The following is a 20,311-nucleotide window of genomic DNA, read 5'->3' on the forward strand; positions in this document are numbered from 1 at the left end:
GAGGTTTTTTCGTGGATATCTAATGAAAAATGACATAAATAGAGGATGCTAGGATCACGAAATACTCCTTTAAAATACATTCAGGAAAAAATAACACTAGAATCAAAGATCAAGATTCCATTTCAAATTCAAAATTACAAAAAAAACCACAAAAAAAACAACACACCCACAGAAGGAAGATGACGAAACAGAGTCCTGACCCAATCCGAATCCTATTTTGACCTTTACACAATAAACCACCAGCCCTCTTCTTCATCACATACAATATTTTTTTATACAATCATCCAGTGTTAATTATTAAACAAAAATCTTTTTGTATTGCGCTGGTATAGGAGTTGCAAGGGCCTGATACTTTGCTGATATGGAATGATGAAATTCGCCATCTTCCTCCTGTGAAAAAATTGGAAGAATAGAAGGCTGACGTTGCGCCAAAACACCTATGTAAGTGTATAATTAGGCCTATTTAATGATAAATGAACTACATGTACCACTAAATGTTCTTGTCAGTGCTGCAGTGCAAAACTTCTCTTTAACATTACATTCAAATAATAATTAAATAATATTGTAAATTGGAACTGACACCAATTTTTTTCAGGAATATCTTGTTTCATCAATTTTAGTTAAAATAAAGGTAATTTTTTAAAAACCGTTAAAATTGTTTTGTTCTTTTAATTATTTTCCTCCCGGTGGAATTTTTTTTCGCCCGGTGAAAAATTGTCAACTTACATGTAGCTCATGTGTGTCAAAGTAAAATTTCCACCGATCTTTTATAAAATCACCATGAACAATTTAGTCTATAGTCTCAAATTCGGAAGGGTTACCAAAGCCTGTGTTGCCTGCGCAGGCAACATGCTGCCGGACCGGACTTATCGCAAAATTCGGCGATCACCCATCGCTTTCCAAAAGCGTTTCATCGCAATCGCTCGAATATAAATTCAGCTTTACCTGTTAAATGTTTTCAACAGCACAGTTGAACATGTCCTTATGGTATATATTATAGACAGGCTGCATCAAAATGAGTGTAACCCGTCAAATGTGATATTTATTGAAACCATTGCTTCTTCAAAATGCAACATCGAATCCTATCGAAAACTTTATTTGATTAATCTATAAATTAAGCGCATCTTTTTTTACAGTCTATATGGGCTATGATCTTATGTTGCATTTTAATTTAACTGTTTTGTCCATATTACTGTATGTTTACAGAACACATTGTGGCAAAACTCATTTTGACCCTTTTCGCCAGCCCATAGGGCTGGTACCTGTTTCTGAGATGGGGTCTGTGTACACTTAAGATTAGCTAAAATTATAGCCTTCTTCTATTGGTATGAATTTTTTTTTTTTTACTTCTCGTGGTGGAAATGTTTTTGATGTCTGCTAATTCGATTTGCAAGGAAAAGAAAGTATGTTTTGCCGTTTCAACGACCGAAAACGATTGAGTATTGCCAAAGTTATGTTTGAATTAATTATGACTTAAAAAGTTATCATAGGTTAGGCCTACACATATAAACATAAACTTGTTCAGCAATCAGCATATCAAAAAAATGACATGGTCAAAGCACTCCTTCTATAATCTGTGGTCAAAGCGGGGAATGATCACGAGGTCATATCAGTGGACTACTGAGCATAGCATGATGTTTGGTTGCCTGTGAGTGCATAATTGATATGTTGATAACAGATCTAATAATGTTGTAGTATCAAAATCTTCATTATATGGACCACATTGAAGTCAAAGTAATTATCTATCCTATCCTGTATCGTTTTATGGATAAAATTGACTTCAAATGTTATTGATGATATTATTGCTATCTTTAACATCAGTTTTGTCTTTTCAACGGGAAAAATCCGATTGAAAATAAAGTTTTTAGGGGCTAGCTATAATATTGAACAATATATCCCATATTTTGACATGCACTTATAGAAATAAATAAATTATTGTCTTACTTTATAAATTATAAATACTGTAAAATGACACATAACTAAAGTGAGGCCAATTTCGATCTTTTTATTTGATTCATAAAATTACATTCAACAAAATGATTGAAGACTGAGAAAACACACAATGCAGACTATTACAGAATGGAGTAGGTTAGATGTCATGTCCATAGCTTTGCAGGAGTTTCGGACTAACAATCAACACATTCAAAAAATACAGTTTAAAAGTGAAGATTGTAGTGAATGATCAGTCCTTTATCATGTGCTTGCCACTATCTACTTTATAGTAAACTATACATTGCGAAATAATATAAAATTATTTTAAAATAAAATGTGCATGTAAGTTGAGTTAACATAGCGAATTAACTAACAACTGCAGTGTATTTCTTGATTTTAATAATAAGCATGGGTAAAACTAAAAAGCAGTAAAGACAAAAATACAGAACAATTTGGAGTAATGAATTAAAGAGTTGACAGGAGTTATAGGAGTTAATGTTTTTGCTGTTTCAGTGTGCATGTTCTCACCATTGATGGTTTGGTGAACTGTCATGTAACATGGATGTAAGCGTGATCCTAAAAATGCCTTTCACGGTGACCCAAACTATTTACAAGACCTCTTCTGCGTTGAGGCTGGCCTTCCCTTTTAAAGGGAATTTTTATTTATTATGGTAGTTGTATCTATGTACCTGTAGTTAAAAGAAGTATATAGAACATAATCGGACGTTGCTGTTATATTAAATAGATCAAAACAAATGGTGAATACATTTCAAATGATCATTGCAGCTATTGAACCCTATAGTCCTGGTCACATGCAGTGGATGACTGCAGGTTGCATTTTCAAGGAACATGCATCGTTTTCAATAAAAACAGCTACATGTTATGGATACCAATCATCTTATTAACAGGTTGTGAATGAACAAATTAATGTTTGTTCATTAAATGCAGACAGGGTCTGTGCTGTATTAAAATCTCTCTATAACAAACCATGCTTAACTTTTGGATTTTTTTGTTGGAATTTTTTCGTTATTAAAAAAATGAAGTTACAAAATGTAAATCGAAGAGTTGTTGTATTTAATATGTAAATTCTTGACAACTATTAATAAAATTAACAAGTTGAAATTTTAGCTGTGATCTATATTAAAAAATTATAATTCAATTAAAAGAAATCCGACCGACTGACATGTACCACAGAATAAGTGGTGGAGTACAAATAAACATTTTTTCTTTTGTGTCCTTATATTGAGGGAAGAAATCAAACAGTCTTATGATCACATTACGTAATGACGTATGTCTTCATTATTTTATTAAGTACCATGTAAACTTATTATATCAGATACCTACATATTTTAGATGTGTTGTTATAAGATACAATTTCTTTTAAAAATATCGTACAAAGTCTTGCACGTTTGAAGCACCAAATATGATATGGGGGTTTAGGACCAAAAGGCCCTATCTGCAATACCGTAAAACCCCGTCTACAAGGATATACCTAAGAAACGCCCTCAATAAAATTGGTTGCTTGTTGTATTTGGAGTTTGAGCAAATATATACTGGCACTGGGTGGCTATGCATTCCATCTAAGTATGTTGTAACACCAATCAATTGTATTGACATAATAACGACTGTTTCGTATATCAGGATCGTATAGCTCAATTGATAGAGCGTCAGACTTTGGAACTGAAGACATGCTGAAGAGAGCATGGTCCGGGCACCGGTTCCGTTTTTTCATTCTCGTTTAATTTTAACTTTTGACATGTTCTTTTTATCTTTCTTCAAATCTACCTTTCTACTTTTAATTTTAGGTGCGTTTTTTTTTTTTTTTTATAGTTTTTTTATAGTTTTTTTTAGTAATTTTGTGGTTTTATAGAATTGTCTTTGCAATAAAAACCTATGTTGCACCTTTGTGCCATCCCAATTCTTGAGGTAGGGTGCGTTTTTGACTTAAGCACGATTTTGTTTCTACTTGAAATGAAATCAAAATAAATATTGTTCTGTTGCCACAATTGCAGTTTTTTCAATAAAAAAAAATAGATGAGGAATAATAATTATTCCATATTTGAATCTATTGTCCCATCAAGAATAGAGTGTCTTCAAAAACTTCAATCAATTCATCTGACAAAGGAAACTATTCTGGTCATTCAATTTTGTTTCGCTTGCACCTGTTATATCACAGGCGTTGGTAGAGAAGGCACACTTCTCTTGTCTTCACCGAAGTAGTGATGTAAACACTAACATGATTAATTACCATAGCTAGCAATGGACATACACTATGATTTGTTCCACTTGAACCCATACTATAGGCTATTCGCTGTCGATGTGACGTAATTAATCGGATTAACTACCATAGCAATTGATGAATACAATTTCGAATATATAGCCCTGCACTTCATCGTTCACGTGGCACCTATGCATTAAACCATAGTTGTCAAAGAAATGCTAATCACTCGCCATGTAAGATTAGTATTTATGAAAAGAGTGGTATTCAATCTATGTTTCAGGCGGCGGATGACATGATTGAGCCGGCAACTCGTGAAACCGCCCGGCCGTATGGCATTTTCCACTACTCGGTTAGTTTTGTGGGGTTCATTATCGAACCCCAACGGTTTTAGCTTGTATTTATATTATTTATCAACATAGGCCTATTTGTTTGTGATATTTCAAGCATTTTAAAATTTCAAAATAATCCCATTCAATTACACGGTTGACGATGAAAATTTACTGAATTTAGATACTGCACGTCATACACCACCTGCTATGTTTGGTGACATACGCGGGTGATTAGTGCAATCTGCTTGATGGTAGTTATTGCGATTATTACGTCACTTCGACAGCGAATTGTAGTATAGACGAATCCAACAAGCCAAGTGATGGTCAGAATTTATTCGGCCATTATACGCTGGTGAAGTTGCGTAATTAATCGGATTAATTACCATAGCAATAGGTGAAAACAATTTTGAACATATCGCGCTGCGCTACAAGCAGGTTACACTCATCACCTGTACTGTGTATGTCTGCAATCATAGATTGAATACAATACTGGTCTTTTCAAAGATCTTACAGGTGCAGCATGATATGGTTCAATGAAGAGGTACCGCCTGAACGTATCAGTGTATAACGCGGTATATTCAAAAATTGTTTTCACCTATTGCTATGGTAGTTAATCCGATTATTACGTAACTTCGCCAGCGTATTGAATAAAACAGGAGGATATGTGAGTTCATAAGGGCAATGTCGGGGATAGGTCACAATCGATGTGGAGAGATGAGAGGTCCGACCAACAGCCATAGCGATTCAACTAATTCCAGCGGACGGTCTGTGGCTAGTAAGGAATCGTCTTTGACCACATGCGCAGATCTGTCTCGTCAGGAAGATATTTAATATCCCGAATTTATAATAGGCCTATGCCTACCAGTTCCATCGTATAACCGATCTGCTAGAGAATATTTGTTACCATGTTTAATAAATTCGTATTTATCGTATAATAAAATGTAGCCAAATGTATATTATGTGTCACACGGTTTTCTGCTGAACCACTAGCAGGCTATGTTACCACATCTATGACAATGACAAAGGTGAATTTTGATGATTTTTACGATCGTCCGGATGAGCAAATCACTGAATGGGTCTTTAGTTCCCTCCTCTCCTTATCCTGCCAATATTATATGAATCAAAGAAAAATAAAGAAAAAATAAAATTAAACAGGAAAAAAAGACAAAGAAAAGAAACAATAAAAGAAAAACAATAGAATAACTTAAACTAAATATGAAAAAAAAATGATCACGAAAGGAGTCTTTAGAAAATGCAAGAAAATATAAATGAAAAGTTTGAACAATATTTTGTTTATAAAAGTTTGTGTGACCGTGATGAGGCTCGAACTCACCATCTTCCGATCTAAAGAACCAAAGTCTTATGCCTTACCAAGTGAGCTATGCTCGTGAGATGCGAAATAAAGATAAAATAATACATTGTATACCTGCTTGTGTCGGTAAATGATTTGCTCAAATTCCATAATGATATAATATTGTGGAGGGCGCTAGCGTGAAATATGCTATCATCACAGTCGCTTCTATTCCTTATAGACGGGTTTCTACGGTAGCTTCCCCATAACATTTTGATGCCTGCATTTTGCAGTGTACACATCTAAAACATGACACGTGGCAGCTATTGCTGATAGAGCCTTCCCGTCCTAAACCTTCGATAGGCTCATTAACCTTAAACTCTTTCACACGACACATGACAGAAAACAAGACATGACAAGAAACGAAAACCAGCAAATTCGCCTCCTCATAATCAAACTAGATGGATCATTCTTATGTTGTATTTTGATGTGGCAGTTTTGTAAATAAATAATTGCAAACTGTAACAATAATTTTGATACAGCATATGCATATAAAAACAAGTTGGAAAATGGATATAATGTTATTGGATATCCAATCCGAGATAAAGATGAGATAAGACAATCTATAAAAAATACCCATGTAAATTTGGAGGACACAAACATGTACACTTGTCTCCTCCGATGATTCCGCTCACTAACTAGCAACTGGCGGCTATTAAACCCAACTTGGCCGCACAGAGACGACATCTGATTGGCCAATCAGAATCTCGATAGCGCAACAAATTTGGACCCAGACATATTTTTGTACCATCGATCAGGCCGCAGCAACCCCACAGTCGCATCAGTTAAAAGTTCAAACACATATAAATGAAAATAAAAATTAATATATGGACAAAAAATTTACAGATAATACGTAATTAGAATAATAAAATTATAAAAGTAGCCTATACTAGTAGTACAGTGGGAACACAAAATGGTTAGGACCTTGAATTTTAGTGTGGTGACAGGATTATTAGGTCATAATGTGTAAGGCAGGCTTGGGACTCAAAAAACGTTTGTGTTGTCAAATTTTGTGCTCACAGAGTTTGTGTTGGTTAACGAATTTCCACTGTCATTTCATCAAAAAAACAACAACATTTAAACACGCGTCTTACTAACTTGAATTGAAAAGATATTTTCATGACATTAGTCCGATATTTTAAATACTACTGGCTACTCAAGGTCGTCACAAAATGACGTAATGCACATATCGCCATGTTGTCCTCCAAACCCGATCGACAGTGATCGAAATGTCTCGGGCCTGATCCTATTCTAACTAGTAAATTCCTCCCTGAAGCTGCAATTTACCAGCATGTTTGGATATGTCCTGTACTGAATGTGCCATGTGTACGAAGTCATTGTTATTGTTTCTTCTCTTCCATATTAGTGTTCATTTCGTCAAGTTCTGCCTCTTTTCCTACAGACTGGTATCGCTTCGGTCTGGAAGAATTCGGAGAGTAATTGTGAACATCAATATAAACAAAAACAATAATCATCATATTATTTTTTATTTCATTCAGAACTATAGAAATGTTTTTTGAAAGAGCGGTTATGAGTTCAAGTTATAGTTACATTTTAGAGTTTGATTTAGAGTTAGAGTCGGATTTTACAGTTCGATTTAGAGTTGCATTTTAGAGTTGGGGAAATTCCCTTTATATCATGTAATGCGGGAATCCCTATGAGATCATGGTAAAATCCCATTGTGTACAATAACATTATCAGACAAGTCTACATTTGTTCTGGGGAATTCCAGATGTCGCATGTGATCAGTGATCACATCATAATGGGGAATCTCTGGGAAATTCCCCAGACAATGTAAAATGGTCTATTGCTAGAGATGGGATCCTTCGACAAGTTAAAAGTTTTGGTTAAAATACGTCAGATATGTCAGAATATTATCTCATAACCCTAGTGGGACAGACAAGACAATTGTTCCCAGTGAAGAAAAGAGTGAATGGTGAATAAAAGTCTATAATGTACTTCGTAGGACATTCGGCCTAAGCCCGGTGGCCTAAGTTTGGATAATATTTCAGTACGTGAACTTAACAAGTGAAAGTTTCACCGTGAAACTAATCAGCAACAAGAACAAGACTGTTGCAAATCATTAAGATAAAAGATTATTGTGTTTTATGTTCAGTGCAGTAAGCAATAATACGCTTTGTATCGAATTACGTAACAGTTTGTTATTTGGATATTTTTTCGTCAAGTTGAGTTTATCCTTCGTGTAAAAGAGCACGAAATTAGCCTAGCACAGGAATCTTCTGTTGAAGGATATTCAGCTTTATTCCGTAAGCTGTTTAATTCACCAATGGAGTCTTAACACCAGACTAACTTACACTAAGGATACACATGAACTGGGAAGATGTGTGATTTTGGACTTCATCTAGATCGTAACACTAGTTGAATTGTTGAATAGCTAGCCCTTTAGAACAATATGGTTATGCATGTTTGATTTTGTGCGGTACATTAGCTCTTATTGAAGTACTGATTTTCTATTTATTATAATTCCCCATAGGCCTAATCTGACGAGAAGTTGCCTTCTATATGATTTTTAAATTCATTATGTGAATAAAATCTATTGATTGGTATCACCGTAAACATGGTAAAACATAAAAACAGATCATACTGAAAACGATATGTTACAAAACGGATAAAATATTTATAGTGTAATTTTTTAATACCTGACATAGGACAGCAATAGTACAGGATCTACTTGTTTATCTCGTTCTGCTGGCGAGAAATGCCTTACAATCTCGCTTGCCGGTACAGCTATGGCAGTAGTAACAAGCAACGTAAAAAGACCATACCAATAGAACGAAACCTGCGGAAAATAAAGTTGTTTGCAGACAAATGAGTCATAGGCATTACCAAACTATCAGTATAATGTGTTGTCATACAATATGCCAAATATATATAATTTCATAGACTTTTGTAAAGTGGGAACAAAGCTTTGCAGGGAAAAACGGGTAGTGTTTAAAATTTAAGAAATGTCAACATAGCAGTGCAAAAGAAAGAATAAATACATTTCGAGAAACGTATAGAATACAATAGAGTGCAAAATGATTACCTGGAATAATCCGAAGGAATCTTCAAGATTGTCCTGATGACTGAAATTACCAACACACATCACTAGTCCCAGTAAAGCTCCTACAATAACCCCCATTAGTATACCTCTGCATTTGAATAGACAAATCGTATGTAGTTTGGCAAAGTAAGTCGTGATCACTAAAATTGACTATGGGTAAGAATAAAACTTTAAAGTTACCATCTTTGCCTGCATTGCATGTGGCGGTAACAGGGAGGTAATTGGGATATCTCCCAAACTTGGGCTTTGTCCTAAGGTCCCCTAGTCGGAGCAAAAAATCACTGGATATCCTGAAATTGGGCAAAGAATCAAGGAAAGCAAATCTATAACGCCACCACTGCTGCACTTCATATATCATTAATACTTTCATGATTTATACTTTCATTCCGAAGTTATTTTTAGAACAAGGAGCTGTGTACATAATTAATCTTCCAATACAGGTATATAAATGAAGGTTCACTTACAAATAATTTATTCTGAAGCAGATACAGTTGACAACATCTTATTACAGTTATAAACTTGAAACCATACAGCCATTATTTGTGAATCAATTACAAATAAAGTTTGATCGTCCTTAAATAGAGAATCTTGTGACTGAATTTAGAAGTAAAAATAAATCCTATAAACACACAACTGTACCTTGTATTTGTTCTTTGCCATAACATCCCAAGTAGAAAGGCTCCAATCAGTGGACCACCCAAAGCACCAAACACAGAAAATGCCATTTTCAACAATGTGCCCAATTTACTGGCTAAAAATGCCAGGCTGAGACCGACAACACCATAAATCAAAGCTATATAAATGAGGAAAATGAGAAAAGGGAAACATAAACATTTTTTTCGTAATTTTGTTTGTTATAAACGATAGAGCTCCATTGAACTTGCACTTGAAATAAATAAACACACGAAGCTCTATGTTATCATGGTTATAAATAAAATCGGATAATATGACTTTGAATATGTATTATGTTTGTTTAATTATTTGGTATATCCGTGTGTTAACACACCCAGGTCCTGATGGGGTCAGACAAGACAGCAAGACATTGAGCACAGACTTTAAAAAACTGTGCGCATACTAGCTTATTTACCGAAAGAAGCAAATGAAAACAAAAATCAAAGAGGAAATAAGGACGCCACTTCAAAAAGTCACATGAACAGTTCCAAAATTGACTTTAGACTATAGTATTTTACGCCCTGTCCCTGTACTAAATGCTGTATTAACACACCCCGACACTTACTAAGAATTTTACTAAGTCTTGTGTCATATTCCTCCCGGCTCTGGATATCAGCTTCGTCTTGATCTTTATGTCTCCATTTTCGGAATGGTCGAATGATGTCGATTAATGTTACCGCGCTCAAACCATTCAAACCAGATGAAACCGTGCTGTGGGATGAAAATATCAGAAATTTGTTATCACTGTTAGTTCTCAAACTAACCTTCTTTTACTTGATAAAACATTCAATTTTTATGTTCGGGGATCTTTATCACACCCGCTGCTTTTAAAGTTTTACATAATTCTATAATGCTCACTGATATTTTAAAATTAGTCCTGCGAGACAGATATTTATGCTTTGGTTAATGTGTCTTCTCCCCGTTTTGTAAGCTTTAAATCACCTTCTCGAGATAATAATATCAGGCGTGGATGGGATACCAGAATCAGTTTCCGGTGGAACACCAGAATCTTCATGAGTAAATTTAGGATATCAGTTTTGGTCTTGTTGTCCGACTCCGATTTACCATCTTCCATGAAGGGTGGATACCGAGGGTACCGATGGTATCCATCTTTAAGCTTTTTAATGAAGGAGTAGAATTTCTTGGGAGATTCTGTGAAGCCGTTTTATCTTTTGATTAATCCACGGACAAGAGATGCGAATTGATTTTGATGGGACAAACAAGTTCATAGATGTTTGGATGGCTTCTTGAAAATCATTATACATGGAATCAATACTTGATACATTGTCAGATGAATTGTCATAAATGAACTGGTCAGCTCAAATTTTCAAATGATTTTCATACCATCATTGTCCGCTTCATGGAACAATAAATCTGGGCTTTGTGCTCACCATTATTTGATTTTTTTGATTTGATTTGTTCGGGTTTTGACAACCCTGGATAACCCAAGAAAGCCTCTATTGAAGCTTATTTCCATTGGGGTCCATTTGAACACCGGGACGGGTTGGGAACAGTCAGGGGTTAACACCCTACTCTTTTCGAAACTGGCTGCGAGATACATGTACAGGTATGGCTCTCTGTACACGGGACCGACGGCTTAACGTCCCCTCCGAAGGACGGAGTACTTTCATGGTTCATTTACCCAATTCTAAATGAACCACGGGGAGAGCGGAAGTCTGAATTTAATCTACAGAAGTTGCCAATTAATTTCGGATTTTTTTTTTTCCAAGTCAATATCCCAGCAAATCGCCACCGCCGGGAATCGAACCTGGGACCTCATGCAATAAAGGCAAGTACCCTAACCATTGCGCCACGCTCTCCCTCTGCTGGGATGCCATCGTGACCGATGATGCCTTGGACAATCTACGATCTCGCGATCAGAGTGGGGTGTGTGGGAAAAATATCTAGTGTACATGTATTGTCCTTCATGATTGGTCCACGCACAACCTGCTCTAACCAAAATAGTTGGCAACGTCTTGCATCTGCTGTGAGAGGTTGGCGTAGACTCCACCAGGACGGACAGCCAGTACTGTAGTTCCCAATCCACACTTGGAAGATTGAACCCCCTAGTCATATATGGCCATTACTTGTTTTCTTTATTTTTTTCAAGTGAATCACGTAGGGCCGTAGGGTAGTATTCAGGTGAGTTTCCAAATATTTGGGACCTGTAAAAAGGCCCGATTGTTAGGTCTTTGGCACCTTGGATTTTGATTGTGACCCAAACAGCTTCGCAATTGCTGTCAAGCGCTGTACGATTGGACGCAATCAAATCATTGGGTGTACAATGAGGACACCACCCTTATGACGCCTGATTCTCTATCCTTGCAAATAACTGAAAAGCCAGGCTGAAAGCTCACTACTGTTAACTTTCTCATCAAGGTGGGTTCCAGTGCCTATGATATCAGGATAATAATTATCAATGCACACTGCAAGATCCACGGACTTATTACGGATATATCAAATTTGATTACCATGCATTTCAAGGATTGTCAAGCAGGCCTCTTGTTACCAGTTTTGTTTTGTTTTGTTTTTGTGGTTTTTTTTTTGGGGGGGGGGGCTCTGTGGTGGCCTACACTTGGATGTGCTATATTCACACAAGCACTCGTTAACCAGCGAGTGATACTAGAGCCCAAGCTAGCCCAGCAAACATGAGACTTCATCAGAGAAAATGAAGGAGAACTTCCTAGGAAATGATTGACGCCTTCTTTATCTGAACTTCATATCGAATTTTAACTTTGATGTTTAGAGTATGGTTTGCAAATTCATTAAAATGTTAATTTTAATGCTTGTGCGTTTTATTTCTAGTCTTAACTAGGAAGATCGAACACTATCATAATCATTTGGACTTTTTAAATGAGCAGATAATACCCAATGTAAATGTAAATGTCGTCACGTTCTCAGTTACTGGGACTAGTTTTATTTCATGACATTTGATTTACATCACTCCAAAATCGAAATGTATTCGATATGCGCTAGAGTCTACATCGTCAACGAGAACCAACATTATGGATATTTATATCTCCATCGAAATAGATGGTTCTGATTTTAAGCCCTTGCATAGAAGTTAGCAATCGATTTCTGCATCGTTATCGTAGCTTTTCACGAAATCAGGGTCTATAATGTATTGGTTTCACTCTTTCCCTTGCGTGGATACGTTATTTTATGATATAGATTTAAAATTCTGCTACTTATCAATAACTTATGTATCATTGGGGTAAATTGCCTAATGGTCTAGATTTCGCTTCGCACGCGAGAGGTACCGTGCTCAAAACCCGGTGTAAAAACAATTTTTTCTCTATCCACTTTTAACACAAAATTGATTATTTGAGGTGAAATTTACTTATTGCACTGGGAAATATATTTTGTGCATTTTTGTTTCTGAAACGTAACTGCATGGGTGCAAATAAGAACCCAAAACGCACCTCGTAGACTGCTCGAGAACTCTAGCCAAGAATTTGCTCACATTCTAGCGAATGCGTAACTATCGTGTGCAAATTCGAAGCTAGAGTAACTCGTAGAAAACAATATTGCGTTCAACGTACGGGCAGTGGCTACGACCTGATTTAGATGTCGGGAGAAACTTGATTACAAATGCTTTCTATAGTTCTTAAAGTGGTCCCTAAAACAACTGCATCCCATTATGCGCCAGCTCAGGCAGTTTTTTCAAAGACTTTATTGCTATTAACTTGTTTAATAACTTAATGTTACATTACCTTAAAGATCCGGCAAAGAGACATGCTATAAAAAGTCCTTGATAACCCGGAAGATTGCCAAATTCTTGACTGATGAAATAAATCAAAATCTTAAATAAAACAATATTAAGATGGTGTATTAATAGCTATGTTACATTAAGTACCTTTATACAAGACCTCGACGTATTCATGTTTTTTTTTTGTAAAACGTATATTTTGAAATGTACAATGTGTATGCAAATAATGTTGCATTACAAGTATTTAAAGAGGTCGTAAATTCTAATAAAAACATGATACAAAAAACCTGCTAATTGATAATGGTTTGAAAATTTCTTCTCAAAAGAACAAGTTTAACCATAATGTGGCAGTGATGTTAGTGCGAATTTCATTGGGTGCAGCATCAAATCGCTAGCGTTCGCTCAAAGCGCTGGTGTACACAACACCCCCGCTTGTAGACGTCCCATAGATGCGCGAACGAAACAGCTGCTTCAACGCATTGACGTCACTGCTTTATCAGGGTGAAAAATGGTATAATCGTGTTACCACGTGAAACGGATTAACAAATGAACAAAATAAGCTAATGAAAACCAACCTGATCCGGTGATGTATAATTTGGTGGTTGTCTTCGTAATGGTTCCAACATACTGCCGTTGTCAAATGCTGCAAGGTACGAAATTTACATGGCTATGAACTTGGGACATCACAACAATGTTGAAATTGGCGTTAGACCTGGTATAACGATACGTTGGTCCCTCAAAATGGATTTTATTCTAAACGTTATTTGTTTTCTGCTACATTTACTTTTCTAAGAAATATATTATTTTATCGGAAAACTTGGAGGGGAAGTACCTCCTTAAAGAGAGGGGATGACAGGGGCCATGTTTTTCCAGTTTCAGCAATAGTGACCTTATAGGAAATGAGTTACGGACACATATTTATGACAGGTATTGCGAGTTGGACAATTTAGAGTTTAGTTTAATAATATATCAAAATGAAAGTTTCTCCTTCCAGAGAACAACCATGCACAGAGAGCAGAAACGACACCCCTTTATCAAGCCATGTGATCTCCTTGAGTGCAAACACCGGTATGTCATTCTCCACTTCGACCCACCGTAAGGGATATTTCTCTATTATATCAAATTAAACGGATCCGAGTAATGCATCATAATTATATGTATAATGCGCCAATAAAGTATCCTTACACTTGGGAAAATAATCACAATTTCAAAACTGAACAATATTGGGGTAAATTTGTTTTTTAATAAATCTAATCCTGCACATTATGACACCACATTTAATCCAATGTGACCTCAAGAAGTAAAGTTACAAGCAACAGACTGGCCTATACAAGGCGCAAAAAGATTCCAACAAGCGCAACAAAGAGACAACACAGTTTCTTCAATGAAGCGTTATTTAAAGCAGTTTTTATTTCAGTTTTTACTTCTCTGTACTTTTCATAACGTTCATTTTAATTGTCAGTTCTTTTGTTTCAGTTTTCTTTTGTTCCTTTTATCTTGAATTAAAGCCAAACGCATAAATTAGGCATTCACCATTCTCAAACCAGATGTCTAGTCTGTGGAGTTTTGAATAGGCCAGTTCGTCACTTTTAAAACTTGTAACTTTGCTTTTTGAAGTCACATTGGATTCAACGGGGTGTCATAATGTGCAGGATTAGATAGTGCATCTATTAAGAAAACAAATTTACCTCAATATTGTTCAGTTTGGAAATTGTGATTATTTTACCAAGTGTAAGGATACTTTATTGGCGCAGTATATGTATATCGCAAGAAAAAAAGTTACATAACGTTCTTCATACCTGGAATGTCTGTAGTATTTGGGAATGAGTAACTTGAGGAAATATCACCTGCATCAATCAAATAAAGAGACAATAGGAATGCTAAAAGATATTAACCAATCTTTAGAATATAAAATTATCAAGAACATGATGAAAATACGGTACTTTAGCCATGTTTCCGGGCCATGTTAGTTCATGTTTACGGAGAACGTGATTTCAATGGGTTCGCCTTTAAAGCTCCAACAGATTGTTAATGTTAATGGCTCAGACTCCAACTCTATGGCTTTAACATGTGGAGTTCCACAGGGGAGTATCTTAGGTCCCATTTTGTTCCTTTGTTACGTGAACGACATGCCCAACTGTGTTGATTGTATGCTCCTTCAGTATGCAGACGATAGCGCTCTTTTGGTTTCTGATAAAGATCCGTTAAAAATTGGGCAGTAGCTTAGCAAAAATCTGGAAAGCTGTAACAAATGGCTCATTGATAATAAACTGTCTCTCCACATGGGTAAAACAGAACTCATTCTTTTGGAACAAAACGTAAATTGAAGAATTGGCACAATTATACCATTGAGTGTGAAGGACAAACAATTCATGCTACTCCCTCAGTTAAATACTTAGGTCTTACTATTGACCAGTGCTTGAATGGTGAAGAAATGGGTCTTGGTGTCATAAAAAAAGTAAATTCTAGACTCAAATTTCTTTACAGACAGGCAAAGTTTCTTGATCAAAATATCAAGAAAATTTTATGCTCTGCTCTTGTACTTTGTTTGTTTGATTATTCTATTTCTTCTTGGCATGCTGGCACACATAAGCAGATGAGTAAAAGCCTACAAATTGCTCAAAACAAAGTTATCAGATTCATTTTAAATAAGAATTGCATGTATCATATCACAGAAGATGATAATAATTTCCTTAACATACAAAATAGGGCAAAACAACTCAGGTTGAACCATGTTTTTGATATTTTTAATGAAGTTGGCCCAGACTACCTTAGTTGAAATTTTACCAGCGTTTCAAACGTGCACCAATATAGTACCAGAAACAGTGCTCAAAATTTTCGTGTTCCAAAATCCACTACCATCACTTCTGGCTCTTTTTATTATAATGCCATTCAGGATTGGGCCAACTTACCAAGTGCAATTACATCAATTTCTGATAAACAAAAAAAAAAAAAGTCTGTAAAAACTCATCTTTTTAACCAAATTTAGTTTCTAATGATTTTAATCATGTTTAATTACTTTTTTTAACTTTTAATATTCACTTGTGCATATATATATATATTTATTTGTATGTTTTTGTTTTTATTTATGCCTTTTGCCCTTCTATGTATAAAGGACCCCTTCGGAAATAAGCCTTTGGGCTTAAAGGGCTATCTCCTTGCTTTGTTTTTTATGTGTATTATATGTTATTTGTCTTAATGAATTTTATATCTATTTACCTTGTTTTGTTGTATGTGTAATATGGAGATACCGAATCAAATCAAATCAAATCAAATCTTCTTCAGGGCAAATATGTCAGGAGTTATTCTGTGGTACTTGTATCACCGATCACCGAAGAGTAGTCCTATCATCGTGGGCTGCACCTGTTGAAACCCAGTCTAATCAGCATTACGAATAGCCTACCTATCATGCCTACCATAAACATGAAGCATTTTGAGCCATTCTCCTTCTCTCTTTTCTTATTTCTCTTAGATTAGTGAAATTATAATACAACGGTACATCAATCAACGATCATATAATTATTGTTGAAAACTTACCATGATAAAATGCGTATAACACCAATCCCTCAAGACACGCCAACAGAAAAATTAATCCATAGAAAGGTAAATTTAGTAATGCCGATCTGGTTCGAAATAATCAGAAATAATTGTGATGAAAAATTATTTGATATTACGGGTAATAGACATACGGGCATGTGCCGCTCATGGATTCATGTGAAATCCTCAGCCATGGGCCCCAATAATTTGGGCCCCTTCCCCTAATATTTTAAATCTTCCAGAGCCTATGAGTCCAGGAAGTGGTATGCAATCCAAAGCTATAATTCTCGCATAACGACGAATCCTAGCTAGGTAACTACAACCGTCCATTTGTACTATAATGACTATAGAGGGCAGCGTTATTGATTTTCCTTTTACGTTGACTGGAATGCCGCGTTTACCATGTCACTCAGTACTCGCGTAAGGCACTTCAATTATCGCCGTTCCCCGTAATAGTTTTCCACCGTGTCCATAATGGAACAGCTCTTCACGGGACCGTTTGTAGTCACTTTTGGCATGCATCCGTATGCGGAAAACATGACGCCCTTCACCGATTGATTCAAATGATGCGTATGTACGAACAGAACAGTGACAATCCGGGGTGACAATAATATGTTTATTTCTTTTGTAAATAACATAAGACTGCAGGATACGTACATTTGTGCTTGCTTTTTACTTTTTGCAGCCAAGAATCGTTGAACCCCTGTCTGACTAACTGCCCATAAAGACATTTTCACAAAAGCAGATTGAGCGATAGCGCTTGGTAAAGTCATTCGCTCGGTAACATCTATTGGGCAACTGAAACGATACAATTTTATGATTTAATAACATCAAAGGTAATAATAACAAGCACGCTTGTAAAACACAATATCTTATTGAAAAGTAAAATAAAATCAAGTCATTATCACAAACGGGTGTCATAGAGGCTGTTATAGAGGTCCAAGTTTCAATGTAGGCTGCGAGCAACTTCACATAAAGTTGTTAGCAGTCTGTGCCCATCACAACATCACGTTAAGTTGTGAGTAGTCTGTGCCTATTGCAATTTCACGTAAAAATGCGAGCAGTCTGTGCCCATCGCATCGCGACTTATAAGTTAAGAGGACATGTCCCATTCACCCGTGTATGGTGAATTGACTACACAATAATCACACACTCAAGGGTATTAGGCAAATTGCACGTATCCACTCCTTTCGAAAGCCCTATCTTGCTAAACAAATGTATTTAGGCCAAAATATCACAATCAATATTGATTGAATATGTTATCTTCATATTACATGCAAAAGAATTTAAAAAAAACTTTAAAAAACCGACACATGTAATTTCAACCAAGCATTTCACTGTTTCGTAGTGAATGTGAATGTGAATGTGGATGAAGGGGTGCTGCCATTCATTCAGACTACAGTTCATTCATAAAAATATCAAACTCACTCGATAGTATTGACCATAAAGTATATTCTAGCCAATTCGGCAATTTTCCCAAGGTTTTTCAAGGTACCATGCAATATTTATAAATATTGGAAAACCATTTAAATCTCATTTATTAGTGCGCTAGAAATCCTATGCCATTTTTTGACACGGAAAACAGCGAGCTACTCTTTTGATGTTTACTGAGGTATTGAAAGTATGGCCTTCACCACGTAAAATTGGGAAGGTTATTTAGCATATTAATAAAGTATTAGCTCCCGATACACTGAGCTGTGGAGCATGGAAAGTGGTTATTTGCATAATAAATACACTCTTAAATCCTTTTCTAGCGCATTTGTGTATAAATGATATGTCATGAGGCCAATGGTGCTCCAATTGCATTGGCTGTGGACGGCGAGATGTAAATTGGGTGATGATATCACAGCTCATTAAAGTTTGTCACTCAGTTTGTGGAAACTTGTAATGTTCACACGTTAGCCCTACTATATGGCCTTTTAAATACACTATATGCCATGGGAACCGCTAAAAGTAGCCAGGATCTATGATATAGCGTAGTTTTTGGATTGCCGCGGCCTAAAGGCCCTATAGTAGGCCGTATAGTATAGGGCTACTTCACGTGCCCGTTTTCGCAATTTCAAGCGAGGTTGTGAGCATGCTAGCAGAATGCAGTCTCAATCATTATTTACGTAACGTTGTGAATACGAGCAGTCTGCATTGTCGTAATGTTACTTTATGTTAAGGTTGGTCTGAACCCTGGAATTATGGAAACTGTCGGGCCTCATAACTTCTAAATTGTTGGTCTAAAATTGGCCCAAATTTGACCTCACAGATGAACTTACCAAGTCTTTGCCATTCTAAATATGTATACTTTTATATACTTTAGACCAACAGTTTAGAAGTTATGAGGCCCGAAAGTTTCCACAATTCCAGGGTTCAGACCAACCTTAAGTTACAAAAAGCATGTACCCCTCATAATAACGTTACGCAATGTTGGGAACAGACTTACAAGAGAGTTTCTGCTACCCGAAGTTGCCAATTATCTGCCATCATTTTGCTGCCGTTTAGACGGGAGTAGAATTGTATGAATCTCATAATATGGATAATACATTATAAATTGCGCCACAACAATATTCAACTTTATTACAGTACTTACTATCCTAGATTTAAGCGTCCTTGTTCTTTATTGAACTGCCATACATAAGAAAAGCCGCCTGCTCTTATACTTCCCATAATAAGCACCATGATGGTAGTACCAAACATTACAAAAAACATAATAACATCAGTCCATATCACTGCCTTTAAGCCGCCCTACAGACATGACAGGTAATAAAAGGAAAAGTATTTTATTCAATTAATATTTCTTTAATATCATCCCAGCAAACACAAAACGTTTTCGACATCATTCGCAAAAGGTTATAAAAGGTTGTCAGAAAACGTTTAAATGTCGGGTTATATAAAGGGTATATTAAGAGTATAAAACGTTTTAATAACATTAAAAAACATTTTTTAATAATCTACTGCTCAGCAAACAAAAATGTTTTACAGAAAACGTTTAAATCAAATGTCGGGTTATATAAAGGGTATAAAAACGTTTTAACAACATTCCAATAACATTTTTGAAAACTTTGAAAACATTCTAAACAGAATGTTATTTGGGGGTTGAAAAAATATTTTGCGAAAAAGTTAGCCCAAAATATTTTCAATAACGTTTTAAAAACGTTTTCATGACCTTTGTATAACCCGACATTTAAATGTTATTAAAAGGTTTTGAAATAAAACATTTTAAGAACATTTCTGTGTTTGCTGGGTTCAAACATTTTAACATAATGTTATTTAAGTATTGACACAATATTTGGGGAAAATGTTTGTAAAAATAGTTTACAATAACATTTTTTGAAAACATTTACAAATATTGTTGTAGTGTGTTTTCATACAAAACGTTTTAAAACGTTATCATGACCTTTATATAACCCGACATTTTAATGTTATTAAAACGTTTTTACCTAAATCAAAAGCCAAAATATAACTTATTAAAAACGTTTTAAAAACGTTTTTGTGTTTGCTGGGATGA

General features: G+C 35.6%; 1 protein-coding gene across 1 annotated transcript; it reads right to left on the bottom strand.

Annotated features, from left to right (window-relative positions):
• Positions 1 to 5,830: 5,830 nt before the first annotated feature.
• LOC140152944 (sodium-dependent multivitamin transporter-like) lies at positions 5,831 to 19,543 on the bottom strand. The gene is made up of 11 exons (XM_072175495.1): positions 19,394 to 19,543; positions 17,473 to 17,613; positions 16,816 to 16,901; positions 15,078 to 15,125; positions 13,854 to 13,921; positions 13,283 to 13,371; positions 10,135 to 10,280; positions 9,537 to 9,690; positions 8,880 to 8,985; positions 8,494 to 8,633; positions 5,831 to 7,252 (listed from the first exon to the last, which is right to left on the bottom strand). Exons 1-11 carry the CDS (start codon positions 19,510 to 19,512, stop codon positions 7,174 to 7,176), a joined length of 1,176 nt encoding a protein of 391 aa, XP_072031596.1. The 5' UTR covers positions 19,513 to 19,543; the 3' UTR covers positions 5,831 to 7,173.
• Positions 19,544 to 20,311: the final 768 nt, after the last annotated feature.

This window comes from Amphiura filiformis, chromosome 5 (assembly GCF_039555335.1).
Source record: "Amphiura filiformis chromosome 5, Afil_fr2py, whole genome shotgun sequence".
NCBI lineage: Eukaryota > Metazoa > Echinodermata > Ophiuroidea > Amphilepidida > Amphiuridae > Amphiura > Amphiura filiformis.

Bases quoted from the DNA above. Each gene is read 5' to 3' on its own strand.
- LOC140152944 (XM_072175495.1), bottom strand. From the start codon at position 19,512: ATGTTTTTTGTAATGTTTGGTACTACCATCATGGTGCTTATTATGGGA. The intron at 9,691-10,134 runs GTAAGTGTCGGG...TCATTTATATAG, and splicing joins AAGACTTAGTAAAATTCTTA to CTTTGATTTATGGTGTTGTC. The intron at 7,253-8,493 runs GTATTAAAAAAT...GAATTCTTCCAG, and splicing joins CTATTGCTGTCCTATGTCAG to ACCGAAGCGATACCAGTCTG.